This window comes from Miniopterus schreibersii (genome assembly GCF_964146895.1).
Source record: "Miniopterus schreibersii genome assembly, chromosome: 2".
NCBI lineage: Eukaryota > Metazoa > Chordata > Mammalia > Chiroptera > Miniopteridae > Miniopterus > Miniopterus schreibersii.
In genome coordinates, this window is record NC_138102.1 from 110,370,154 (window position 1) to 110,395,914 (window position 25,761).

The 25,761-nt window shown below is 36.9% G+C and overlaps 1 protein-coding gene and 1 pseudogene across 3 annotated transcripts in view; one reads left to right on the forward strand and one right to left on the reverse strand.

Annotated features, from left to right (window-relative positions):
• The window catches only part of EEA1 (early endosome antigen 1), a 131,389-nt gene that overhangs the window by 64,193 nt on the left and 41,435 nt on the right, over positions 1-25,761 (forward strand). For both annotated transcript variants that reach the window (XM_081130759.1, XM_081130758.1), the window contains 3 exons: positions 8,528-8,866; positions 19,520-19,669; positions 20,122-20,241. In XM_081130759.1, coding sequence (XP_080986885.1) covers positions 8,528-8,866; positions 19,520-19,669; positions 20,122-20,241 — 609 coding nt within the window. The remainder of the gene's footprint in view (positions 1-8,527; positions 8,867-19,519; positions 19,670-20,121; positions 20,242-25,761) is intronic.
• On the reverse strand, positions 16,327-17,541 carry LOC308553002 (glyceraldehyde-3-phosphate dehydrogenase pseudogene; annotated as a pseudogene). Its single transcript has one exon. The product of its transcript is annotated as a glyceraldehyde-3-phosphate dehydrogenase pseudogene (transcript).

Sequence of the window (25,761 nt, forward strand, 5' to 3'; positions counted from 1 at the left end):
TATTTCTTATGAAAAATGACTGTTTTTTTCCAAAACGAAGAATAGTGGTGGTGGTTTATATTTTTGCAAACCTCTTAAATGTTTAGCTTACTACAGGACAGGTGGACTCTCTGTTGGCTTTTACATTTTATGTTATAATATGGCTGAAGTATATGAACAAAAATTCAGTCTCACACAGATATGTAGTTGGAAAAAGTAGGGATAACTTAATAACCTTTTAAGATAATTGTAGCTATTTTAATTTGATACTATACTGTAACTAGAGAAGTTATAGTTTCTCAAAAGTTACAGTGTAGAATCTGAAACCATATCAATGCAGTTTTTGTACTTTGTACCATTAAAATTCATTCCTCTATCTTGCCTTTTGAGTCTTATCTTTCCTGTGCATGATTTTGTAATATTGTGTTACAAATGTGGAAAATATTGGTTCACTGACATATGAAAATCTCTCAAGTACTGACACAGTTCATTGTACCGTATAAAAATAATCACATTTGTCAGTATCACCATCAATCTCAGAATAGGCTTTAAGTATGAAAAAGTGTCAAGCTCATGGTGGTGGATACAAGTTTTCCAAAATTCTAAGCTTCATTTGCAAGCTTTAATTTTATCATTGGCAGCAAATACTATCAGTTCTATTCTTTGAAGTGACAGGTCCTCTTTTCTCTTTTTCCTCAAGTCTGAATAATCACAGTTTGTCTCTCATTCTTTCCAGTAAAAATGGTGTTTCATTAAAAAAAAACACACAAAAAAGCCAACTAGCTCAGTGTATAATTTAAACACAAAAAATACTTTTTCATGTGATAATTATATTTTTCTTTGGAACACAGCAGAAGTAATCCATATGTACTTCCATTTGAACACAGTTTTATTTCCTTTCCTATTACAAATATTACAACTATGGATATTCACATATAAATCTCATGCATTTTTGCAAGAATTTCTCCGTTATATATTCCCAAGTGAATTTTTCCTGGAGAGTGTCAGTGTAGCTTCCATTCAATCTGCTGCCATCTTGAAATCCACTACCAAGAAATGCAAATTTAAAACATAGTGAAATACTGCCATACTCTATTAGAATGGCTAAAATTTAAAAGACTGACATAATAAGTATTGGCAGGTATATTAGCTTCCTAGTGTTCCCACAACAAAGTACTACAAATTAGGTGGCTTAAACAACAGAAGTTTCTTGGTTCATAGTTTTGGAGGTTAGAAGTCCAAAATCAGTGTTAGAAGGGTTTGCTCCTTGTAAGGGCTGTGAATGAGAACTGTGTTCCATGCCTGTCTCTTAGCATCTGGTGGTTTACTGGATGTCTTTGTCATTCCTTGGCTTGTAGATGCATCACCCCAATCTCTGCCTTCACCTGCACATGGTGTTGTCCACTTTGTCATGTCTCCCAACTGAATTTTTTTGTAGGCTGTACACATGCTCAAATTTACTAGGTGACCCCAAACTATTTTCCAAAGTAATTATACCAGTTCACCAGGGTTGGCAGTCTGCCTCTTAGAAAATGACCAGGATGTGTACATGCAGTGGATGCTTATGCTCAGCGTAATTTCTTATGTATTTTTGAAACAAACTATTAATAAAGGACATGTTTGATATTGATAGCCTGAGGTATATGGTCAAATAATGCAGCACAGATTGTGTGTGTATGTGTGTGTGTGTGTGTATGTGTGTGTGTGTATTCACACACATTGTTAAAGTACTATGGCTATTTTATAAATACGTGGAATCAAGATGGTTTAGTATAGTAAAATTAGAATATTTTTGATTAGGGAATAGGATATTATACTAATCTTAATAATACTTGTGCAAGACTTCACAATTTTTTCCCCCCTCAAGGTATTTTCCTCTTTAGGATTTTCCCTACAGTTAGAGCAAGCTCAGAGGTGCATTTTCCTTTACTTATGGTCCTTGCTATCTGCCTACCCGACTCCTCCTCACTCCATGTCCTTGGGAAACCATAATTGTTGACAGCAGTGATATCCCATTGTTTTGAATTTGGAAAGCTCTATTCAGTATATGGTCTCTTGAAGGCTATTACATAAAATGCCTTGGGAAGTTTTTATGGATCATAAGCAACATCCAGGTGGGTAGGTAACACTATAATGTATAATGAATAGGAAATTGCTTTTGTGCTAATGTCAAGATTTTCAGCATTAAACCAGTGTTTTGTAATTACTGGTTTTGAAAACTTAAAAACAAAAGGGGAATATTGAAGAAACTTCTTTTTTAGTTTTTAATAAGAATTATATTTTGACATTTAAACAAAATTCTGCAGCTCAATTTTAATTAACTATTTCCATTTAAATTTTGAGCAAATCCTATGCTTATTTAAAGCTATCAATATAATATAGGTCATTGAAAGAGACTGAGTTATTTTTTGAGTCTCATCTCTCATCCCTTTACTATCCTTCATTGCTCTCCTCTTTCTAACAGTCCCAGTATTAAGGTGCTTATAGGCCAAGCGGGAGCCAGATGTGGCAAGTAGTTATATTGCTTGTATTACCACTTTGTTGCAAAGTGGCATATTGATATGAACAGTATAGTACAGTGGTCAAAGGCATGTTTAAATCTCACCTTTGCTACTGACTGGCTGTGACACTCAACCTCTCAAAGTTTTTCCTCTTCTGCTAAGTACTGTTATACCCATTTACCTCTTAGGATTGATAGGAGTATTAAAAAAAAATTAATAGTGCTTAGACCAGTTTCTGATGTTTACTAAACACCTCAGTGAGTGTTCATTTTTGTTTTTACTTGGTAAGTGTTGTGTACAGGATTGGGTCAGGACCAAGGCGGGAGTTTTCCTAACTTACTGCCTAGTAACTCAGGAAAGGCTTTTGTAGAAGACATAATGGTTTAGATTAGTCTTTAAGGATTCTAAAGAGCATTTTACATGGCAGAGGGGTTAATGACATTATTTTGAGAACTAGATACACAGGAGGCATGGGTATATGCAAGAGCACAAAATACGAGATGTTGGACAGCTACAAGTAGGTCATTTAGTTCTTTCTCTTCAAGCTATTTTGAGGAACAAATAAGATGAGACCCCTGAAACCACTCTGTAAGCTATCAAGCATTAAAAAATGCCTTTTTTTTTTTTCCATTCATTCTTATTCCCGGGCAAGTAACAAGTGAATAATGGAGCCTAATACAGGGAAAGTGACTCTGTAAAAAAATATGTTGAGAGAACAGTTGGTGAAAAAAATCAAGAGAGGACTGAACATTTGGAAGAATTTTGCTTAACCAAATGATAATTATGTTATGAGCTAGGCTAAACATTCATTCTATAATTTAAACTTAAATAGGATATATTTTGGGGAGCACAATTTGACTCATTGAGTGTCTAAATTGTATTGTGAAAAATTTATTGGACTTAGAATCATAATATGTGACTCTGCCACTTGGCCAAGTCATGTTGGGTTCTTTCCACTGTAGCCTCCTTGTCTGTAGAATGGGGATAATTATGTCTATCTCATATTTTGTTCTAAGGACTAATATGGATAAATGCAAGGGCAATTACTATTCCCTTTAATGGATTCTACTGTACTTAAAAAAGCAATCTTCAAACACCATGTATGTATTCACTGTACTCTTTTGCTTCAGATTCTATGGGAAGACCATAATAAACAGTCAGTGGTGGTTATGTATTTTTCTTCTTAAAGAATGAAGCTGCCTGAGGGGTCATTTATTTATCAAACTGTTGGGATTACTTGGTCACTTTATAAGTAGGCCTGTGGGGAAGAAGACTGATTTATTACTAGCCTTAATTTCTGTATCATGTTTTAAAATTATATCTGCCCAAGTTCTCAGTATTTGTGAGCATGGTTGCATTCATGAATTCAGTAACTTAGAATTTTCTTTAAAAAGATACAACACATTTATAGATCAATAAATAGATTTAACTTAGACTATAAATTCTAAAATAAATGTTATTTTCTTAAAAGAGAAAATCTAAAATTATGTCAAGAAAGATTTGCAGTTACTAACTATAAGACAAAGAAATTTTTATAAAAAGAGAATTTTTCTAATATATAGTTTAACATGAAAGCATTATTTTTTTCTCTAGTCTTTTGGTTCTTCTACCTCTTATTTCTATTTCTGTTCATTGGTCAAAGAATACATTTCTTGGCTAATTTTGCTGTGAACTTCTAGTTGCTCTACTTACCCTTAAGGTTTCTCCCATCTTATCTCTCATATATGCTTCTGTCATCTTTCTGGACACTGCTTTTTTCTATAATATATTCCTATTTCACAATTTACATTAATGCACTTTTTCTCAGATAAGTTACTGCTGCCTTTCCCTCTTTGGTGCCTAGATTTATTACTCCCCTTGAGGTAATAGTGTTTCCCCACATGCAGCTTGTTTGTCTGTTCCATTCTGTCTTTTTATATGTTTGTGTCGTTTTGTATAGAGCAGATGGCATGAGTCATGTACACCTATTACTTAACTCCTCTCACCACTTTACTAAGCTCAAACTTTATTTTTAGGTGATCTGAACTTACTAGTTAGCTCCACCTAACTTTCCTCATTTTATTTTTAAAAAAACTATGCGCTTAAGAAATTTGACACAGCTTTTGTTAATCCATTTTTGCTTGCACATTATGTTTTAACTTTCTAAGAAAATTATTTTTTTAATGTATGTGTTTCATTTAGATTAGGCCAGAGGCTTTGATTGTCCCCTTCCATTTCTTTCTGTATTATTCCCTTCTAGCACACTGAATAAAAAACTGAGTAAAATAAATGTCCATGGATCGACTATCCAAGTGCTTATAGTGGCTTCTTAATGTGTTGATTTAAATTGATGTAAATTGATTTAAATTGATGTAAATTGTTGACTTTGACATTTGATTAGTCTTGATTCATATCTTTGATTAGTGGTATCATTTTTACATTTTGTATTTGATAGCATAAAATAAAATAACAATATAAAGCAGGGGATATTTTTAAATCACTATTTTTATATACTTAGAGAGATATTTGAATTAGTCTTAAACTTGTGACTCTCAAAAATGGTCCTTATCGAGAACAAAAATAAGGAATGAGTAGGATCAGGCATACTAGAGAAGTGAATGGTATTGTTATGCTAAAACACTTATCAACTATGAAATTGCAAAGCCAGAAATCAGAATTGCCATAGCATATTGTTATTCAAGATAATTTTTGATGCTAGAAAGGTAGTTTTAATTTTTAACTCAAATGGGAGAATATAAATATTCTTATCCTAAATAATCTAGTAGATTTTAGGGTTTTCATTTCATGTCAAAGTTTGTTTGGTAATTCATTTTTTTTTTTTTTTTTTAACGACAAGAATTTAATTTAAGCAAGAATCTTTTGTAAGTTTTTTTATTTTATTATTGTTTAAAATATTACAGATGTCCCCTTTTCTCCCCAATGACCCGTTCCACCCCGTTCCTTCCCCCTCCCCAGTCCCTCTCCCCACCATTGTCCATGTCCTTGGGTTGTGTATATATGCACATAAATTCTTTGGTTACTCTCTCCCCCTCCACCCACCCGACCTCCTCCATCCCTCTGATATTCTTCATCAGTCTCATCTATGCTTCCATGTCATTGAATCTATTCTGTTCATCAGTTTATTAAGTTCTTTAGATTCCACATATAAGCGAGATCATGTGATATTTGTCTTTCGCTGCCTGGCTTATTTCACTAGCTTAATATTCTCCAGGTCCATCCATACTGTCCCAAAGGGTACGAGATTCTTCTTCTTTATAGCTGTGTAGTATTCCATGGTATAAATGTCCCACAGCTTTTTTATCCACTCATCTACTGATGGGCACTTGGGCTGTTTCCAGATCTTAGCTATTGTAAACTGTGCTGCTATGAACATCGGGGTACATATATCCTTTCTGATGAATGTTTCAGGATTCTTAGGATACATTCCTAGGAGTGGAATCACTGGGTCGAACGGCAGCTCCATTTTTAAATTTTTTTTTTTTTTAAATGTCTTTTTATTTTATTTTATTATATATCTTTATTGATTTCAGAGAGAGGAAAGGAGAGGGAGAGAGAGAGATAGATAGAAACATCAATGATGAGAGAGTCACTGATCAAGCCCGCAACCCGGGCGTGTGCCCTGACCTGGAATCGAACCCCGATCGCCTGGATCCTAGGTCGATGCTCAACCGCTGAGCCACGCCCGGCCGGGCCATTTTTAATTTTTTGAGGAACCTCCATACTGTTTTCCATAGTGGTTGCACCAGTCCGCATTCCCACCAGCAGTGTACTAGGGTTCCCCTTTCTCCACACCCTCGCCAGCACATGTCGTTTGTTGATTTGTTGATGGCAGCCATTCTGGCAGGTGTGAAGTGATACCTCATTGTGGTTTTAATTTGCATCACCCTGATGATTAGCGACGTTGAGCATTTTCTCATGTGTCTCTTGGCCATCCGTATGTCCTCTTTGCAGAAGTGTCTATTTAAGTCCTTTTTTCCATTTCTTAATTGGGTTGTTTGTCTTTCTCTTGCTGAATGCTATGAGTTCTTTGTACACTTTGGAAATTAGCCCCTTATCAGCTTCATCCTTGGCAAATATGTTTTCCCAGACCGTGGGGTTCCTTTGTATTTTGAGGCTGTTTTCTTTTGCTGTGCAGAAGCTTTTTAGTTTGATGTAGTCCCATATGTTTATTTTTTCCTTTGTTTCTCTTGCCCTAGGAGATGTATCAGTGAAAAGTCCACTACGTGGGATGTCTGTGACTTTACTGCCTATGTTTTCTTCCAGGATTTTTATGGTTTCGTGACTTACATTTAAGTCTTTTATCCATTTTGAGTTTATTTTTGTGTATGGTGAAAGTTGGTGGTCTAGTTTCATTTTTTTGCATGTATCTGTCCAATTTTCCCAGCCCCACTTATTGAAGAGACTGTCCTTACTCCATTGGATACTCTTGCCTCCTTTGTCAAATATTAACTGACCATAGTGGCATGGGTCTATTTCTGGGGTCTCTGTTCTGTTCCATTGATCTATAAGCCTGTTGTTGTACCAATACCAGGCTGTTTTGATTACAGTGGCTTTGTAATATAGTTTGAAGTCTGGTAATGTGACCCCTCCCATTCCATCCTTTTTTATCAAGATGGCTGCAGCTATTTGGGGTCTTTTTTGGTTCCATATAAATTTTCGAAATGTTTGTTCCAGGTCTGTGAAATATGCTGTTGGTATTTTCATAGGAATTGCATTGAATTTATAAATTGCTTTGGGTAGTATAGACATTTTAATGATATTAATTCTTCCAATCCATGAGCATGGTATCTTCTTCCACCTGTTTAAATCTTCCTCTATTTCTTTTTTCAGTGTCAAGTAGTTTTCTGAGTCTTTTACATCCTTGGTATCTTATTTTTTTAGTTGCAATGGTAAATGGTATTGCTTTTTTAGTTTCTCTCTTTGAAAGTTCATTGTTGGTGTATAAGAATGCCATTGATTTCCGGATGTTGATTTTGTATCCAGCTACCTTGCCAAATTCGTTTATCAAATCTAGTAGTACTTTGATGGAGTCTTTAGGCTTTTCTATGTATAGTATCATGTCATCTGCAAATAATGACAGTTTTACTTCCTCCTTTCCAATCTGGAAACCTTTTATGTTTTCCTCCTGTCTGATGGCTATGGGGAGGACTTCCAGTACTATGTTGAATAAGAGTGGTGAAAGTGGACATCCCTGTCTTGTTCCAGTTTTTAATGGAAATGGTTTTAGTTTTTGCCCATTGTGTATGATGTTGGCTGTAGGTCTGTCGTATATGGCCTTTATTACATTGAGGTATGATCCCTCTATTCCCACTTTGCTGAGAGTTTTTATCAGAAATGGGTGCTGGATTTTGTCGAATGCTTTTTCTGCGTCTATTGATATGATCATATGGTTTTTGTCCTTCACTTTGTTTATGTGATGTATCACATTTATTGATTTGCGGATGTTGTACCAGCCTTGCATCCCCGGAATAAATCCCACTTGGTCATGATGTATGATCTTTTTAATGTATTGCTGCATCCGGTTTGCTAGTATTTTAGTGAGGATTTTAGCATCTATGTTCATTAGGCATATTGGCCTGTAATTTTCTTTCTTTGTAGTGTCTTTATCTGGTTTTGGGATTAGGGTGATGCTGGCCTCATAAAAAAAGAATTTGGGAGTTTTCCCTCCTCTTGAATTTTCTGGAATAGTTTGAATAGAATAGGTGTTAATTCTTCTTTGAATGTTTGGTAAAACTCGCCTGTAAATCCATCTGGTCCAGGACTTTTGTTTGCTGGGAGTTTTTTGATTACTGCTTCAATTTCATTAGTTGTTGTTTGGTAATTCTTAAATTATATTAAAGGGTTTAGTCACATGGGCCAATAATAAAATCATAAGTTAGTATGTAATAATTTAATTCTTCTTGACTAGAATATTTTAACTGTTTTTATGTTGTAATATTGACTAAAACATTTAGTAGGAGATAGAACTGCTGTATAAATTATTTCAATAATTAGAATAATTAAAAATATTAGAAAAGGAAGTAAGTTGTTAAATTGATATTTTTTAGAACTTGACTGAAAAGTTGCTGAAGAAAGAACTGAACTATACTCAGTTAGAAGAGAAACATAATGAGGAATGTGTGAGTAAAAAGAATATACAAGCAAGTCTTCATCAAAAAGACCTAGATTGTCAACAGCTTCAGTCAAAATTATCTGCATCTGAAAGCACATTGCAGAGAATACAGGCAGAATTAGGTGAAAAAGGAGAAGCTACTCAAAAACTCAAAGAAGAACTATTAGAAGTAGAGACCAAGTACCAGCATCTTAAGGCAGAGTTTAAACAGCTACAACAGCAGAGAGAAGAAAAGGAGCAGCATGGGTTACAACTCCAAAGTGAAATTAATCAGGTAAGAGATTTTACTTTTATTTATTGTAATTCCTCCTATGGTTTCTTCTTAGTGTGCCTGATGGTTATTTGATCATAATATAGTTCATTATCAAAAAAATTCTCATTTAAAAAAATTAACTTTTAATTTTTGAACTGTAGTATTGAGTCAGATCTTATTTCCTTTCATTTCAGTTTCCCTTAAGAGGAGAAAAAAATGATATTATCTATCATATAGTAATGTTGTGAAGTGTTTATGACTTAATACATATAATTGCTTAGGACAGTACCTGGCTCATGGTAGGTACTCCCAGCAGGTATTAGCTTTTGTAACTAATTCAAATTGTTGACTGTTCTTTAATTAAAAATTTTTTTCTTACTAAAATTTTAAAATATTATTTTTAAACCAATAATATAAAAATTAGATATTTTAAAGGAAGAAAATGTATTAGTCCTAACAGCTATTTCTTATAAATAAATAAAGTCTATCAGATGACATTTAATGCAAATTTTGACTTTGCCATTAACTTAAGTTTTAAATTATGTATTCTAGTTATTTCTTATAGATAACATTAAAAGTTGATTGAAAATGGAAATTTGGGGAAGAACTAAGTCCTCAGCCAGTTTTTTGGTAATGTTCAGCTATTTTCACTTAAATGGTAGTGATACTTGCTTTTGGGGCATCAATTTTTTTTGTCTTCTTGGCCTGAGATATTCTTCCTATTCCTCTTCTACTTGATAAATAATACTTATTTCACTTGGTGTTTTTTCTAGAAATGTGTTTCTGAACAGTGCCACTTCTAACCTCCCCCAAAAGATGGATTAAGCATGTACATATCTTGATTGTTTTACTTACCACAGTATAGTTATATTGCCATATGTCTTTCTTCACTAAACTCTGAACTCTTTGGGTACAAAGACCATGTCTTATTCATTTTTTATCCTCACTACCTGGCACATTGCTTGTTTATCAGCAAATGTTTTAGTGAGTAAGTAAGTGAATAAATAAATACAGACATTCATAATGGAAGGAAACAGAGGCTTAGCGATATTGGTGAATAATTTAAAAATAACTTAGATATTTGACTTTCAGTTCAGATAAACAAATTGGGCATTTATGGTTTCTAAAAGACACTGTCCCTGTTGCTAGGAGATACAGAAATGAAAGAGGACACAGTACCGACCTTAAGTGATTATGAAAATGTCACTGAGGATAAGGCAAGTACTGTCCTCTACTAAGGAATGTGAGAATTATAATAAAGTGATCCCATGTACTATGAGAATTTGGGAGAGTTCCTCTCCTGTTTTCTTCCCCCATAGTACTTCATATTATGTAATTATTTTGTCCAGTTATGTGATCAGGAAAAGCTTTGTGTAAGAGAGAAGTGGTATTTGAAATTGTGAACATTGGATAGGTTTAGGCAAGTAGTAGTTTGAAGGCAGCACGGGCTTTCAGGCAGAAGGGCTAGTGAGAGTAAACTAGTGGCAGGAAAGTATTATAAAACCCAGGAAGGGACATTGATTTGCTCTTAGAATAAGATATGTGTAATAAGAATGGACCATTGTGGAAGAGCATTTGGGACTTTTCTGCAGGGTCTTGAATACAGGCTGAGAAATTTGGGCTTTATTTGGTTGTCAGTGGATAGAAGGGCATTGGGAATTTTTGAGAACCTACTCAAACATATTTTTATACAAAGATTTGAATGTGTGAATATTGGGCTTAGTCACAGTTCTGTACAAAATAAAGAGGTCATACTGAAGACCTTGAAGTGATACCGTTTATCTTCTTTCTTTCAGCATGCTGTCTGGATTCTACCATCAAAGTATGTTTCAAATCTGTCCACTTCTTTTCCTCTACACTGCTACCACCCTTAACCTAAGCCTCTATCATTGCTGACCTAGGTTACTGTATTAGCCTTCTTACAAGCTTCCCTTCTTCTAGTGACCTCCTTGATCTATTCTCCATGCAAAAGGCAGAGACATCTTTTTAAAACATGAAGGATATCACTTGATTCCTCTCCTTAACACTGCTTAAAGTGGCTTTGCATTACATTTTCAATTGAAACCAAATGTCTTTATTTGGTATGTAAGCCTCTGTATGTGGTATGGCCCTACACTATGTCTTCAAACGCATCTCCTATCACTGTGAAGCCATGCTGTTCTTCTTTCAGTTCCTCAAACATACCAACACTTCAAGTGCTTTCCTGCCTTAGGTCCTCTGCCTGTGTTTTCTTCTCAGTGTGCTCTTGACTGCAGTTCTTCACAAGGCTGGCTCAAGTGTCATTTTTACAATAAAGCCTTATGGGACCATCCAATATAGCTTGTTTTCCATATAGTCTGACCCCTTCTTTATTTCAGCAAGCTTCTTCTTTCTTGTTCTTTATAACACTTTATATTGTATATTAGTTTTTTGCTTACTTCCATATTGTCTACAATTCCCATTGGACTGTGAGCGTCTTAATGTGAGGAATTTGTTTTATTTTGTACTCTATCCACGTCTATACTTAAAGCTTTCAGTAAAGCTTTAAGTAAAACTCACCTTAAATATTTTTTTCAATATCCTTAAAGTGTATAGGTATGAACTGGGTTTGTTTTGCTCTCCACTGTATTATAATCAACATTCATTTCAGTGCTGACAAACTTAGATAGTTGGCAATTGTCAACAAAGTAGCAAAGTAACAAAGGAACCTATATTCTTCATATTTGTGTTTATGAGCACTTCTAAAATAGCCACAGATGTGCAGATAATGATTTCTTAATTAAAAGATTAGATGTCATCAATTTTACTTTAAAAAATTATCTAACATGCCATCTTGAATAGCATAGTGGTTTATTTGTGGATTTAGGAACCAATTGCCTAAGTTCTAGTTCTGTGGCCTACAAACCATGCGATCTCAGGCAAGTTATTTAATTTGTGTCTCAGTTTGCTAATCTATAATATGAGGATAATAATAGAACTGTCTTTATGGGGTTATTAGAAAGATTAAATTAGTTACTACTTGTGAAGCATGTAGAATAGGGCCTGGCACATAGTTAACATTATTAGGAATATAATAAATAAAGAATTATGTGTATAAGTTTACAAAACTGAATTTATTAAAGAACATATATGTATAAGTATATATCTCAAAATGTGACTTTAAGGTGGGCCATTCTGTTGATAATTCCAGTGTATATTATTTTTACTTTTCTTTCTGTTTTTTAATAATAATTTTTTATTTTTCAGTTACAGTTGGCATTCAGTAGAATATTAGTTTCAGGTATACAACCAAGTGATAAAACATTTCTATAACTTATGAAATGATCACCCCAATAAATAAATCTACTTTTTAACTCCTAAGCAACTATGCAAAATGTTTTGACAAAAATCTAAGAATGTGGCCACACATGGCTAATAGCAAGGTGGTAAACTGAGACTCCAAAGGGCCTGGCATGTAATGAGTAGGTGAGAGAAGCCTACTGTGAGCAATGGAGAATGGCATCTAGCGGAGATGGCTTCTGCTCAAATCTAAACAACTGGCTATGTGGGAGCGAAGGCTCAGGCTGTCATCTTTTTGATACTTCAGAAGATGAAGAGACAAATTTTTATGCAGAATTTCTCAAGTTTTACATGTTTGTATCTTATTTTAAAAAAAACAAAAACAACAAATCCCACTGTGGGCAAAAATACTGAGTCTGTGGGCGGCCCCTGCTCCCACCAGTTGAAACTGGTAGGAAATGTCTGTCTTTACAGACACACCTCATTTTATTGCACTTCACAGACATTTACATCAACATCAAGGCAAGACCCTCCAGCAGTAAAAACCTAACTCTGGAGCCTCAGATGATGGTTAGTATTTTTTAGCTATCAAGTATTTTTAATTAAAGTACAGTGGTACCTCAGTTTTCGAACGTTTCAGAACTTGAACCGACTTCTGGAACAGATTACATTTGAAAACTGAGGTACCACTGAATATACTTTGTTTTTTTAGACATAATGCTATTGCACACTTAATAGACTACAGTGTAGTGTAAACCTAACTTTTTTATGTGCTGGAAAACCAAAAAATTCCTGTGACTCACTTTATTGCAGTAGTCTAGAACCAAACCAGCAGTGACTCTGAGGTACCTGTATATGGATGTTGCAGAGCAATGGTTAAAAGCAATGACTAGAGTTATTTGGACCTTCGTTTTAATAACTCACACACTTTATGACCTCAGGTTAAGTTCTTAACTGCTCTAAGCTTCACTTCAGCTATAAAGTAGGGTTCAGAATATAACACTCACATTAGAGTTGTGCTTAAGAGCCATTAGTTGCCATGGTGATGAGCTACTAACCAACACCATGCTTTTCCATGAGGGCAATGAGGTTGGATCCAGTGAGCAGTTGAGGTGGACTTGTCTCCCTGTCTACCCTCTCCACAGTGCTGGGCTGAAAGCAGGAGCCTCTCTCATGGAGATGGAGGGTCTACAGAGAGCAGAAGTGTCAGTCAAATCATTCTGCCATGGCATTCAGGCAAAAAACAATTCCAGTTCAAAAAACATGCCCCTGTCCATACAATGGCCTTAGGTTTGGGAACATGACTGTCTTCCCCTTCTTCCTGAGGCCCATGGGGTGAGACATGGACTCTGACTTCTGACTTCACCTATGATTTACCACCTTGTCACTCCAGCGATCATATGGGTACATATCCAGATAGTTTGGGCCAAAATCATGAGACCATGGACCACAAAGCATTCCTGAGAGATGTTAATCATCAAGGTAGTCTTCTGGCCCTGAGCATCCTGAGACAGTAAGCTAGGAAATGGCAAATGATAAACCCATACAGTCGCTGTTCATCTTCCATAGGGTCTTTCATGGAAGCCAGGCAGAAGATTGAAATAGGAGAGTTTAGACATTTACATCTCTTTTCTGCAAGCTGCTGGTGCATTTGGTGGGGTGGATGGGAGGGTGAACTTGGTCAGACTTGTTTCCATTGCGTGGGTGGCACTGCCCTGCTCTAGAATGTAAAGGACCCCCAGTGTGGATCTGGGGTCTGCTACTCCACCAGTGCTTTGAGGTTTAAGTCTCTGGGGAAAATGTTTCAGTTCTGGGATAGTTAGCTGATGTACCCTTTAGTGTAGAGCTTTATGGCAATTCTCATGGTTTCTTCAGCATTTATTCTTGACTTTCTCGAAGCCAGCTTCTCAAGCTCTACAGTGTCCAAGGCTTGAGGCCTCCACTTGCTCTTTGCCTTAGAACTGACCTCCATCACAGTTGTCCCGAGGTCCTACATGCACAGCTGATAGAGGACATAAGCCATGCTGTTAGATGATGCATTTTCCAACTGAATTCTACGATGCCATCTCTGTGATCATGAGTTACTTTCATTTTGTGGAAGATTCTGGCACAAAAGCCTGAATAGTTTTAAACCTCTCCACCACAAACCCCAGTGTTGGGAACTGGCAGCTGCCATAACTGATCAGATGCTCTGCCAATACCCCGGGAAAAATCTTCTGAAGACTCAGGGTCTGGAACCTGGTGAAGGCAGCTCCTATTCTAAGGTCCAGCTCCTGCCTCAAGTCCACAGCATCACTCACTCTCTAAACAGGCTTTGTTAGGTTTTCACAGGCCATCCTGATGGCTCAGGAGTAATCTCAGAAATGGGCTGTCAACACCTGCAGACTGGGTGTCACAGCTTTGCATAGGTGGATAATCTGAAACCCAGTATTGTGGTTTTTTTTTTAATATATCTTTTTATTGATTTCAGAGAGAGGAAAGGAGAGGGAGAGAGAGATAGAAACATCAATGATGAAAGAGTCATTGATCAAGCCCGCAGCCTAGGCATGTGCCCTGACCGGGAATCGAACCCCGATCGCCTGGATCCTAGGTCGATGTTCAACCACTGAGCCATGCCCGGCCGGGCTGAAACCCAGTATTTTCACCTCCATCACAGTTGGTCCAGATAACTAGGGCCTGATACTGCTCAGTCTCTTGTTCCAGAGTTTTCTTTATATATATATGTTATATATATGTGTATATATATATATATATATATATGTATATATGTATATATGTATATATGTATATATATATGTATATATCTTTATTGATATCTTAATTGATTTCAGAGAGAGGAGGGGAGAGGGAGAGATAGAAATATTAATGATGAGAGAGTCGTCATTGATCTGCTGCCTCCTGCACGCGCAACCTGGACATGTGCCCTGACCCGGAATCTAGCCACGGATCTCCTGGATCCTAGGGCGATGCTCAACAGCTGAGCCACCCTGGCTGGGTGAATTTTCTTGATGTGCACAAAGTTTTCTGGGTAGTACTTTTTAATTTCTGCTTCAAGAGGACAAGGGGATTGCAGCTCTGCCATTTATGAAACAGCATCTGGATATCATGAGCCAGCAAATATCCAGAAACAGAAATCATTATCATGGTAACTTCTGGCCAGATAATAATCAAATTCATAGATCTTGTTGAATTTAGAAAGTCCTTCCCTCAGCTTCATTCAACCCTTGGACAGTAGGTCAGTGATCCCTGTGGCTGCGTCGTTTTTCTAGGCCACACAAAGGACTTTCTGCATGCCTCAGAAGGCCACCTCCATGGAAGAGGTGGGAAAGATCCGGCATCTGAGCCAACACAGCCTTTGGAGTGCGTAGCGAGCTACGGAAACAACCATCCTGGGTACCGGCGCATGCTGGGGAACTCAGAGGTGAGGGCCACCCCTTGCCCACCGTAAGGGAACTAGAGCCTCCAGGAGCTGCCAGTGCGACGGCCCACGTTCAGGTCTCCTCCCACAAGCCCACCGGACTTCAGAGCTGCTCGAGGTCGCTGCCTATTTTCACTTTTAATTTACCCTCTTTTCCTTTAACATATTTACTCTAAAATGGTATACCATCACTATGTAAGTGATTTGGGCCTACTGCCACCCTTGGCCAGCTTCGATTCGAGATTTATTTCTTTATTAAAGTTCAGGAATTTATCAGGAGTCATGCAATAATGAATGATAAAGTTATTAAAAATACATATCTTTTTTTCTCACCCCCTTTAGTTACTTTAGAGCAATAGTTATTTTTAATTCACTGGTTCTCAACTCTGTCTGCACATCAGAATCACATAGGGAAGTTTTAAAATGACCAATATCAAAGCCTCACCCTTGATCCAATTAAATCACTATCTCTGTAGTAATTTTGCTGACATAAATAAATATTACATATCCACAACTATAGTCTACATACCTAAATCCAAGAGTCACCGCTTGTAAGCAATGTTTGTTGAATGATTAGCATGTGATCACACCCTATCTTGCTTGGTAATTGGTTCTGTTCTCACATGGGTTGACTTTCTGCAACAGTTTTAATGTGTGCCGGGTTGATGTTCTTACATGAGCTAAGCCACACCTCAGCTGTGTGCATTTGTTGTTTACTTGAGGTGACTGGTGAATGCCCGCATTTGCTAGACCTATTCAGTATTAATTAATTAATTAATTAATTAATTTACTTATTTATTTATTTTTTGGCTGGGTACAGTGAACTTTATTGATGGTGCAGGGCAAGGTAGGGCTCCCTAAGCCCCCTCCCCTTCTTTAGGGGGTCTGGGATGGAAACTGTGGAGGTCAGGAGATTGTGTGTTGGGGGATCGATTTGGGGCAAGAACTCCCCAGCAGCTGAGGGCCTCTCTTCCTCTTGCTGGGGCTGGTGGTCCAGGGGGCTCTTACTCCTTGGAGGCCATGTGGACCATAAGGTCCACCACCCTATTGCTGTAGCCAAATTCATTGTTACACCAGGAAACGAGCTTGACAAAGTGGTCATTGAGGGCAATGCCAGCCCCAGCATCAAAGGTGGAGGAGTGGGTATCACTGTTAAAGTCACAGGAGACAACCTGGTCCTCAGTATAGCCCAGGATGCCCTTGAGGGGGCCCTCTGATGCCTGCTTCACTACCTTCTTGATGTCATTGTATTTGGCAGCTTTCTCCAGGTGGCAGGTCAGATCCACAACTGACACATTGGGGGTGGGGACATGGAAGGCCATGCCAGTGAGCTTCCCATTCAGCTCAGGGATGACCTTGCCCACAGCCTTGGCAGCTCCAGTAGAAGCAGGGATAATGTTCTGGGTAGCCCCTCTGCTATCACGCCACAGCTTCCCAGAGGGACCATCCACAGTCTTCTAGGTGGCAGTGATGGCATGGACTGTGGTCACGAGTCCCTCCACGATGCCAAAGTTGTCATGGATGACCTTAGCCAGAGGGGCCAAGCAGTTGGTGGTGCAGGAGGCATTGCTGACAATCTTCAAGGAGTTGTCATACTTGTCATGGTTCACTCCCATCACAAACATAGGGGCATCTGCAGAAGGGGCAGAAATGATGACCCTCTTGGCTCCACCCTTCAAATGAGCCCCAGCCTTCTCCATGGTAGTGAAGACACCGGTGGACTCCACAACATACTCTGCACCAGCATCACCCCATTTGATGTTGGCGGGATCTCGCTCCTGGAAGATGGAGATGGACTTTCCATTGATGACAAGCTTCCCGTTCTCAGCCTTGACTGTGCCTTTGAACTTGCCCTGAGTGGAGTCATACTGGAACATGTAGACCATGTAGTTGAGGTCAATGAAGGGGTCATTGATGGCAACAATATCCACTTTGCCAGAGTTAAAAGCAGCCCTGGTGACCAGGCGCCAAATACGGCCAAATCTGTTACTCCGACCTTCACCATCGTGTCACTGGGGTGCAGCTGGTACTGCGCGGGAAGACGCGGCTGTCTGATGAACAGGAGGAGCAGAGAGCCCTATTCAGTATAAATTTAAAATTACAGTGATACATATAGAAAACTTTTCTGTGAAATTAAACTTTTCATACATGCTCAATTTTAAATACACAAATGTGTCTACATAAGTATAAACAGGCAAACTAATTTGTCAGTTTTTTAACATAGGCATTCGGAAACCCTACTTTATTACATAATGGACTTTAGGCTTTAATGGACACCCCATCACCCAAATTAGTCTGTTACATCAATGTTTTACGGTAGTGCTAACTCACTGCGTTTTAAGAAGAAGAATAAGCCCGGCCGGGCGTGGCTCAGCAGTTGAGCATCGACCTAGGATCCAGGCGATCGGGGTTTGACTCCTGGTAAAGGCACATGCCCGGGTTGTGGGCTTGATCAATGACTCTCTCATCATTGATGTTTCTGTCTCTCTCTCTCCCTCTCCTTTCCTCTCTCTGAAATCAATAAAGATATATTTAAAAAAAAAAAGAAAAAAAAAAAAGAATAAGAAGGAGACAGATGTTAAGGTGCTGGCTAAGGACAAAGATAACATAAGTGCATTGTCTTTAACTGTTACTGATTCCTGTTTTAGTTAGATGGAAAGCATGTTTTACTTTAGAAATTAACTTTAAAAAAAATTAAGGGTAACATATATTTTGATAGCCACAGATTGTTTCATAGCATGAGAAAATAGTGGGTTTCTACTTTGCTGATAGAACTTAATTTTTTCCTTACCAATTGTAAATTTTTATAGAGAAATATGCAATTGTAGAGCATGTGAGTATAAATATGATGCAAAGGCTGTAGAGTCTTAATATTTTAAGACCTAATATAGTTTTGATTGAAAGCCATTGTATAGAGTGTTTTATTTTTTTAACTTTGCTGAGGCATATGCATTTATTTTGAGTTTTGAGGCTGGTTTGTCAGAGCATTCTTAGTGTATAAACCTTTCCAAATGTCTTACATTCTTATCTCCATGCAACTATTTTTTTGTTCTATACTCCCAACACTTGTGCAGTAATTCTTCTGAAAGTAATACAAACTTTTATCTTTTTTTAATAGAATGTCTCTCCCTGCCCCGGCATCCCAAGAGAAAGTATCTGTTATTTCTGGTGGTATTAGAAAAAATAATGAATTTGAGAAAGTACTAGTCCTTACTTAGCTCCAGGTTAAATTTCTCTTTTACTTTTAACTGGCTGGCAACTTTAGAGTTAGTGAATGAGGGTCCCCTAATATTTAAAAAAAATTCTTTGCTTTATTTTATTTAGAAATTATGTGCCATTTTGAGGACTTTGGAATGCTTTTAAAAAGTCAATTATGGTGGTTCATAAATGCGGAAAAACAGCAGTAATGTTTAAAAATACTGTGGAGCCCAGATGGTGTGGTTGAGCATTGTCCTGTGCACCAGGAAGTCACTGGTTCTATCCCCGTCAGGGCACATGCCAAGGTTGTGGACTTGATCCCCAGTATGGGGCATGCAGGAGGCAGCAGATCAATGTTTCTCTCTTATCTATGTTTCTATCTTTCTCTCCCTCTCCCTTCCTCTCTCTGAAATCAATAAAAACATATTTTTTAAAAAATACTGTTGAATATGTCTGAGTATGCCGAGTATCTTAATTTTTAACTTTCACTTTGTTATTTTAAGTTCTTCAAATTATTCCAATACTTATGTCCAAATAAGACCCTTTAGTTCACTGTATTTTTTAAAAGAGTAAGAAAACAAGAAACTGTGATGTTTAATCACAGTTTTATGTGATCATGATTTATGTGATTAAATTTGAATTGGATCAGGAAAATTATGATATTGTACTATATTGGTGAAAAATAAAACATTGTTTGGAAGCTAGGTGGTGGTAATGATGGTGGTGCATGTGTTTATACACACACACACACACACACACACATGCACACACACACATATACCTTTTTTTCTTTTTCAAAGTTACATGGCAAACTTCTGGAGACAGAGCGCCAACTAGGGGAAGCTCATGGAAGGCTGAAGGAACAGAGACAGCTTTCAAGTGAGAAGTTGATGGATAAAGAACAGCAAGTGGCTGATTTACAACTCAAACTTTCTCGTTTAGAAGAACAGGTAAGCTAGCATTTCATATGAGTTTATGTTAGCAAATTTGTTGATAGATTTGAGGCATCTTGAATATTGTTGATTCATTCTTTCAGTAAGTGATAATTATGATTGTTATAGAAAAAATAAAACAAATATTGATACTGTGGTTTAGATTATTGTTAGAAGAAATTTGTATGTAATTCCTTGATCACATTAGTATATAAGACACAATGATAAAATAAATGTGAACCTGGAGAAATAATTGAATTCTTCTCAGGATAAGAGTCTATTCCTAGGAAGTAATTTCTTAATCGTGATATTAAGTAATGAGGTATTGCTGTTAAGGTTGATTTTATATATTGTCTGAATTTAGTTTTTTCTTCAGACTTGAAAATTGTGAGATGTGAAGTAATGCCTGATATTTATGACTGATAGCTTTATGCCTTTAAGTTGTCATCTGACAGTCTACATTTTCTAAGTTGAAGGAAAAGGTAACAAATTCCACAGAACTGCAGCATCAATTAGAGAAAACAAAGCAACAGCATCAAGAACAACAAGTTCTTCAGCAAAGCACTACAGCAAAACTTCGAGAAGCTCAGGTAAATATTATTTGAGTTATTACCCTTTTAAGCAAAAATAGCCAAATAATTATTATTTTGCTTTGGTAAAACTAGATAATGCAAAATACTCAAGTATGAAAGATTTTGATAATTTTCATTATCTGGATAATCAGAAAATCTTTTTGTTTTGATTGCTATGTTGAAATTTTCTCTAAAATATTTTAAAATTATTTATCATAAGTAAACTTATTTAGTTATTAAATTTCTTTATTAACTAAATGTATATTAAATGTATTTAAATAAAAAATATATTGTTTGTTATTTTTATACCTAATATATTATTATTTAGTATTGTTTATTATTGTTATTTATTATTTATTTTCCAATTACTCTTGACATACAATATTATATTAGTTTCAGGTGTGTTGTTTAAATAACTTATTTGAATTAAAAAAAATAAAATAAAATTCCCTGGTTTAGTTAGCCCAGTAAAAAAGAACATTTTGTATTTCCTACATTAGAACATAGTGTTTGTTGGTCATGCCTTTTCCTGCTTCAGAATTATCATATGAACGTTGGAATTATTGGTATAGAAAATATAAGTAATTGGTTAAATTTATACAGATTCTATAGAATAGCTTAGAAGATTAAGAGAAGTTAAATTTTTGTTTTGTTATGGTGAAGGAAAGAGGGTGCCCAGATATTTGAAATGAATTCAACTTTGACATTCATTTATTCCTTCAATCTTTCATTAATTCACTGAATATTATTGAGCACTGTATGTCAGGTTCTGTGGTATGCACTGAGAATAAAGAGATGAGTAAGACACAGTGCTGCCTCCTGGGAAATGGTAATCTAATGCTATGCACACGGAAACAATGTTGGAGTTTAAAGGAGGCAGTAATTAATGTTCTCTTTCCCTTTTGAATTTGGAGAGTGGCTTGGGAGTCACATGGACAGGAATCAAAATACTGTATTCATTTATTTGTTCTTTCATTCATTTAGTCAACAAATATGTGTTAATGTCCGCTCTTAGCCAAGGAATTGATTTTGTGGATATAACAGTGAAGAAAACAGATAAAAATGTCTGCTCTCATGGACCTTAGTGAGGGACAAACAGTAGCCAAGGTAAATAGGCAAAATATATAGTGTGTTAAATGATGATAAGTGCTGGAGATGAAAAAATGGGTGGGGAGCTGGAAGTCAATGACTGCAATGTTAGCATGCTGAGGAAGGCCCCTCTGAGAAGATGAAAGTCCTGATGGAAAGGAGGTTGTGAGCCATGTGGATATCAGAGAGAAGAGCATCAGTATATTAAAAAGCCTTGAGACAGGAGCATATCTAAGGAACATTAGGAAGCCAGTGGTTGGAGTGGTGTGAATGATGAGAAGTATTAAAATGGACACAGAGAAATCATAGAGGGTCAGAACATGTCCAGCCTTTTAGGTAATTTTAAGGATTTTACTCTGAGTGAGATGAGAAATCATTGGAGGGTTCTGAGCAAAGGAGTAACATGATCTGACATAATTTCACAGGATTACTCTGGCTGCTGTGTTGAGAGTAGACAGTAGGGGCACATGAGTAGAAGCAAAGAAATTAGTTACGAGACTACTACAATAATCCAGAAAAGGAATGATATAGGTTGTACATTATGTCATTAACCAGTGTCACCCCAATAAGTTAAATAAAAATTTTAAAAAACAAGTGATATATAATTTTTCCAATGGGGAAAAGTACAGGTAGTGAGAAGTAGTCAGATTCTAGATATATTTCAAAGATAAAGCTGACAGATTTACTGATAGATTGATGCGGGGCATTGAGAGAGAAGTCAAGGGTGATTCCAAGGATTTTGACCTGGATAGTAAGAAGAATGGAGGTCACACAAAATGAAGACTGTGAATCTTGTTGGATTTGGGGACATGTAGGTCATCGATGACTTGATAAGAGCAATTTGGATAGAGAAGGACTAAAAGCCAGATGGAGAGAGTTCAAGAGAAAATAGGAAGAGAGAAGTTTGATAAAATGAATATGGATAACTCTTGGAGTTTTTCTGTATAGAGTAGAAAGAAATAGGGTGGTAAATCTGAGGCAGAGAATTTGTCACAGGTCTGCACCCAAGTGGGTTTTTGTGTACTATACCCCACAATTAAATGTATTCATCCAGTCACAGGCAAAGCTGGAAATGACAGCCTTTCACCTTCTTGTAGACAGATTATCTCTTAGACTGAGGGGAGAGCAAGGGGCTGAGTGTAACAGGCTTAGTCTTTTATCCAGATTTTCCAATTAGTTAAATTCTCATCCCTGGGGAGGACTAAGAAAAGAATGGCAAAGAGGCCAGGCAAAGTCTCAGTATGGAAACAGAAAAAGTCCTAAGAACTAATTAAAGAGATGTAATGAGTGTAATTCTAGGTGTATGTATGTATATAAGATTATTATGGTAGCATAAAGGCCAGGTCTAACTTAGATAGAGTCTGGAAAAAAGTATTCATTAAAAACTTCTTAGAAGTGGCAGTCTGAGCTGCAAAGGATGCATAAATGTCTCTCCAGGTTGCAAAGATGGTGATAGTGAGGAGAATCCTCCAAGGAGATGTTACAAGCACAAGGATACTGAGGCTGGTGTGAGCTAAACTATTAGGTTTTGCTGGAACTTTGAATGTAACTGAGAGATTAGTTAGAGAAGAAGCCAACACATTGGACATGTGTAAGTTTACGAAAGGCCTTGTGTGACATTTATTTTTGAAGATGGAAAAGTGGTGAAGGTCTTAAAATAGAAGTGCCATAGCCAGATTTGGTTTTTAAATAGGATATTCTTGTGGTTGTGTAAAAGATGGATTTTGAAGGGAATAATCTTAAACAAGAGATCAGTTAAAAGATTAATAAATACGTATTTTAGATGAAAAATAACCATCTTAGTTCAAGCAATTGTTAAAAAAAATGTCATAGGGACAAATATAAATAATACTTGAGAGGTAAAATAAGTAGGACTTGTTGCCTTAGTATTTGTAGAGAATGAGAGAAAAGAGGAACGATTTCCTTATTGATAACATCAAGTGCATGGTAAATGGAGGTGTCATCAATTGTGTTAGTGAATGTGAGAAAAATCGCCATCACATTTTATAGGGGAATGTGATGAGTGCAGTTTTGGACATGTCTTGAAGCACCTATGGGCTACATTAATTTAAAGCTTATGGGTATTAGCTGTGTGAGACATCAGTAAAAAAGGGTAAATGGAATTATTAGAAGAGAAGTGGTCAGCCAGAGAAAAGAGTATAATGAGAAAAACAACTAGTAACACAAGATACCGGGAAACACCAGTGCTTAAGGGATGGATGAGTGGAGGAGGAGCAGCCCAAAGAAAGAATGATCAGAGTAATTAGGAAGACCTACGAATGGAAGAGAAAGGACTTCAAAGGTGGGTGTATGGTGGGGATGCCCAGTATGATGAATGAAAAATGTCCATTGGATTAAGCAATTAAGTAAATTTGTGACTTTGTCAAACATAATTTAAATAAAGTGATGTAAATGAAAGTCTGATTTTTGATTGTTGAGTAAATGAGAGACGAGGAAATTAGGAAAGTAAATATGTATTACTTTTGAAATTTAAATGTGAACTGTATAAAGACTGGGCAGAAACTGGAGTAGGGCTTTGTTCAGGAAGTGTTTGGGAGAAGGAGAGATATCTGAACAAGTTTAAAGTCTAGGACAAAGGAACTGATGGGAAGGGAGTAATTAAGGATGTTGGAGAAGTGATTAAAGGAATAAGGTATTGAGAAAAAGCTATGATGTCCTGATAAAATGGGTGGTGGTAAATTAGAATTTATCCTCTGAAGGATGTCTTTTGAAGCTTGAGGAAAGGAGGTAAATTTGATATATATAATTTTATGGGTAAGGAGATGGATAAGTAAGGTAGATATTCCTGAAGATCCACCCCCTCACCCTCCTGTTTTTGGATAAAGTTGGAGATAATAATGGCAGAATGTCAAGCAGGCAGAGACTAAAAATTTAAGAGAATATTGAAGCTTAGATGTAGTTATTGGGGGAAATGTTTGAGGGTTAGAACCTCACTAAGTGAAAGGATTGACAGGATGATTCTGAGTATGTAATGGAGATTGGAGGCTAGAAATCTGTAGTGGAACCAGTCTTTTTGGAATTTTGTAATTTTGCTCTAACAGTGCTTAAAAAGGTAGGGATGAAGGAAGCAGATTGTAATATTGATCTAGGCTTGGGCTTTTCTTGGGATGACTGTATTGGAAATTTGGGAGTAAAAGGAAGTGGAGAATGTCGTTGAAATAAGAGTTAAGGTTAGTTCATATCCGTATGCGAGGTTCAGGAAGAGAAGCTAGGCTTATGCTACATAAGCCAAAAGAAAGTAGAGGTAAATGTCTCTTTAACATTGAAGAGCAGAAATGAGGTAATGAAGCCTGGCCGGGCGTGGCTCAGCGGTTAAGCATCGACCTAGGATCCAGGCAATCAGGGTTCGATTCCCGGTCAGGGCACATGCCCGGGTTGCGGGCTGCAGCCGATCAATGACTCTCTCATCATTGATGTTTCTAGCTCTCTCGCTCCCTCTCCTTTCCTCTCTCTGAAATCAATAAAGATATATTTTTTAAAAAAGAAATGAGGTAATGAAATTAGAAGACCATCAGGAAGTTGTGGTCACAGAGTAAGATAGATGGAATTTTTTATCTGGAACAATTTCAGGTGATTACAAGTTTCTACATATGAGTGATTGTGTAGAGTGAGTAAAAGTATAGGAATTAAGATGATATGAATGTTGAAGCTGTGCTTTTAATTCTCTATGTATTTTGTATTTCCCAGGAAATTGGCAGAAATTGGGATTGAGAGAAAGACTATATCAGGTCTCAAGTCTTCAGTGAATGAGGTAGGGATTTATAGATGATAGCAACACAGGATAGAGGGTAGAATAAATGAATTACCTACTCTCCAAAGCAGCATGAAACTTTTACATATGGGAGAAAGTAGTGGTGGTGAAAAACCAGGAAAGGATCAACGCTCCTTTGCTTTCCCAGAGGAATAGGCCTTAGTATCAGAGAGGGCTGAGGGGGGATCACAATCTGTGAAGGGAGTACCACATATCAGTTACGCCTGAGAAACTGAGTGACTGGAAAAAAGCTTAGGTCTTTGGTTCTAGAAGATTAGTGCAATGTGGAGAGAAGGATTATTAGTGGCAGGAAAGGATGATAGCAGAGGTTAGGTTGTATTTTATCATTTAGTGATTGAAGCTTAGAGGGATGAGAAGCATGTTTAAAAGTGACTGATCTCAAGTATTTCAATATTGGCACAAATTGTTGAGGATACCAGGTGGTTGCTGGCTTTGTCTCATGGTGGTGGGGGCTATGATAAGATTTGCAGAGATACTTGTTAGGGCCTTGTTCTGGGTAGAAGCTCTCTGGCTCTTAAAATGATTGAGGCAGATGTGAAGGCTGTGGGTCAGACAGCTTAAAACATTAGTGGTCATTGTTCTGGATGTGGGCTCTTGCATTGTGCTCTGTGTAACATTACTTTGGTAACGTGGAAGAGGGATCCCTTGATATATTG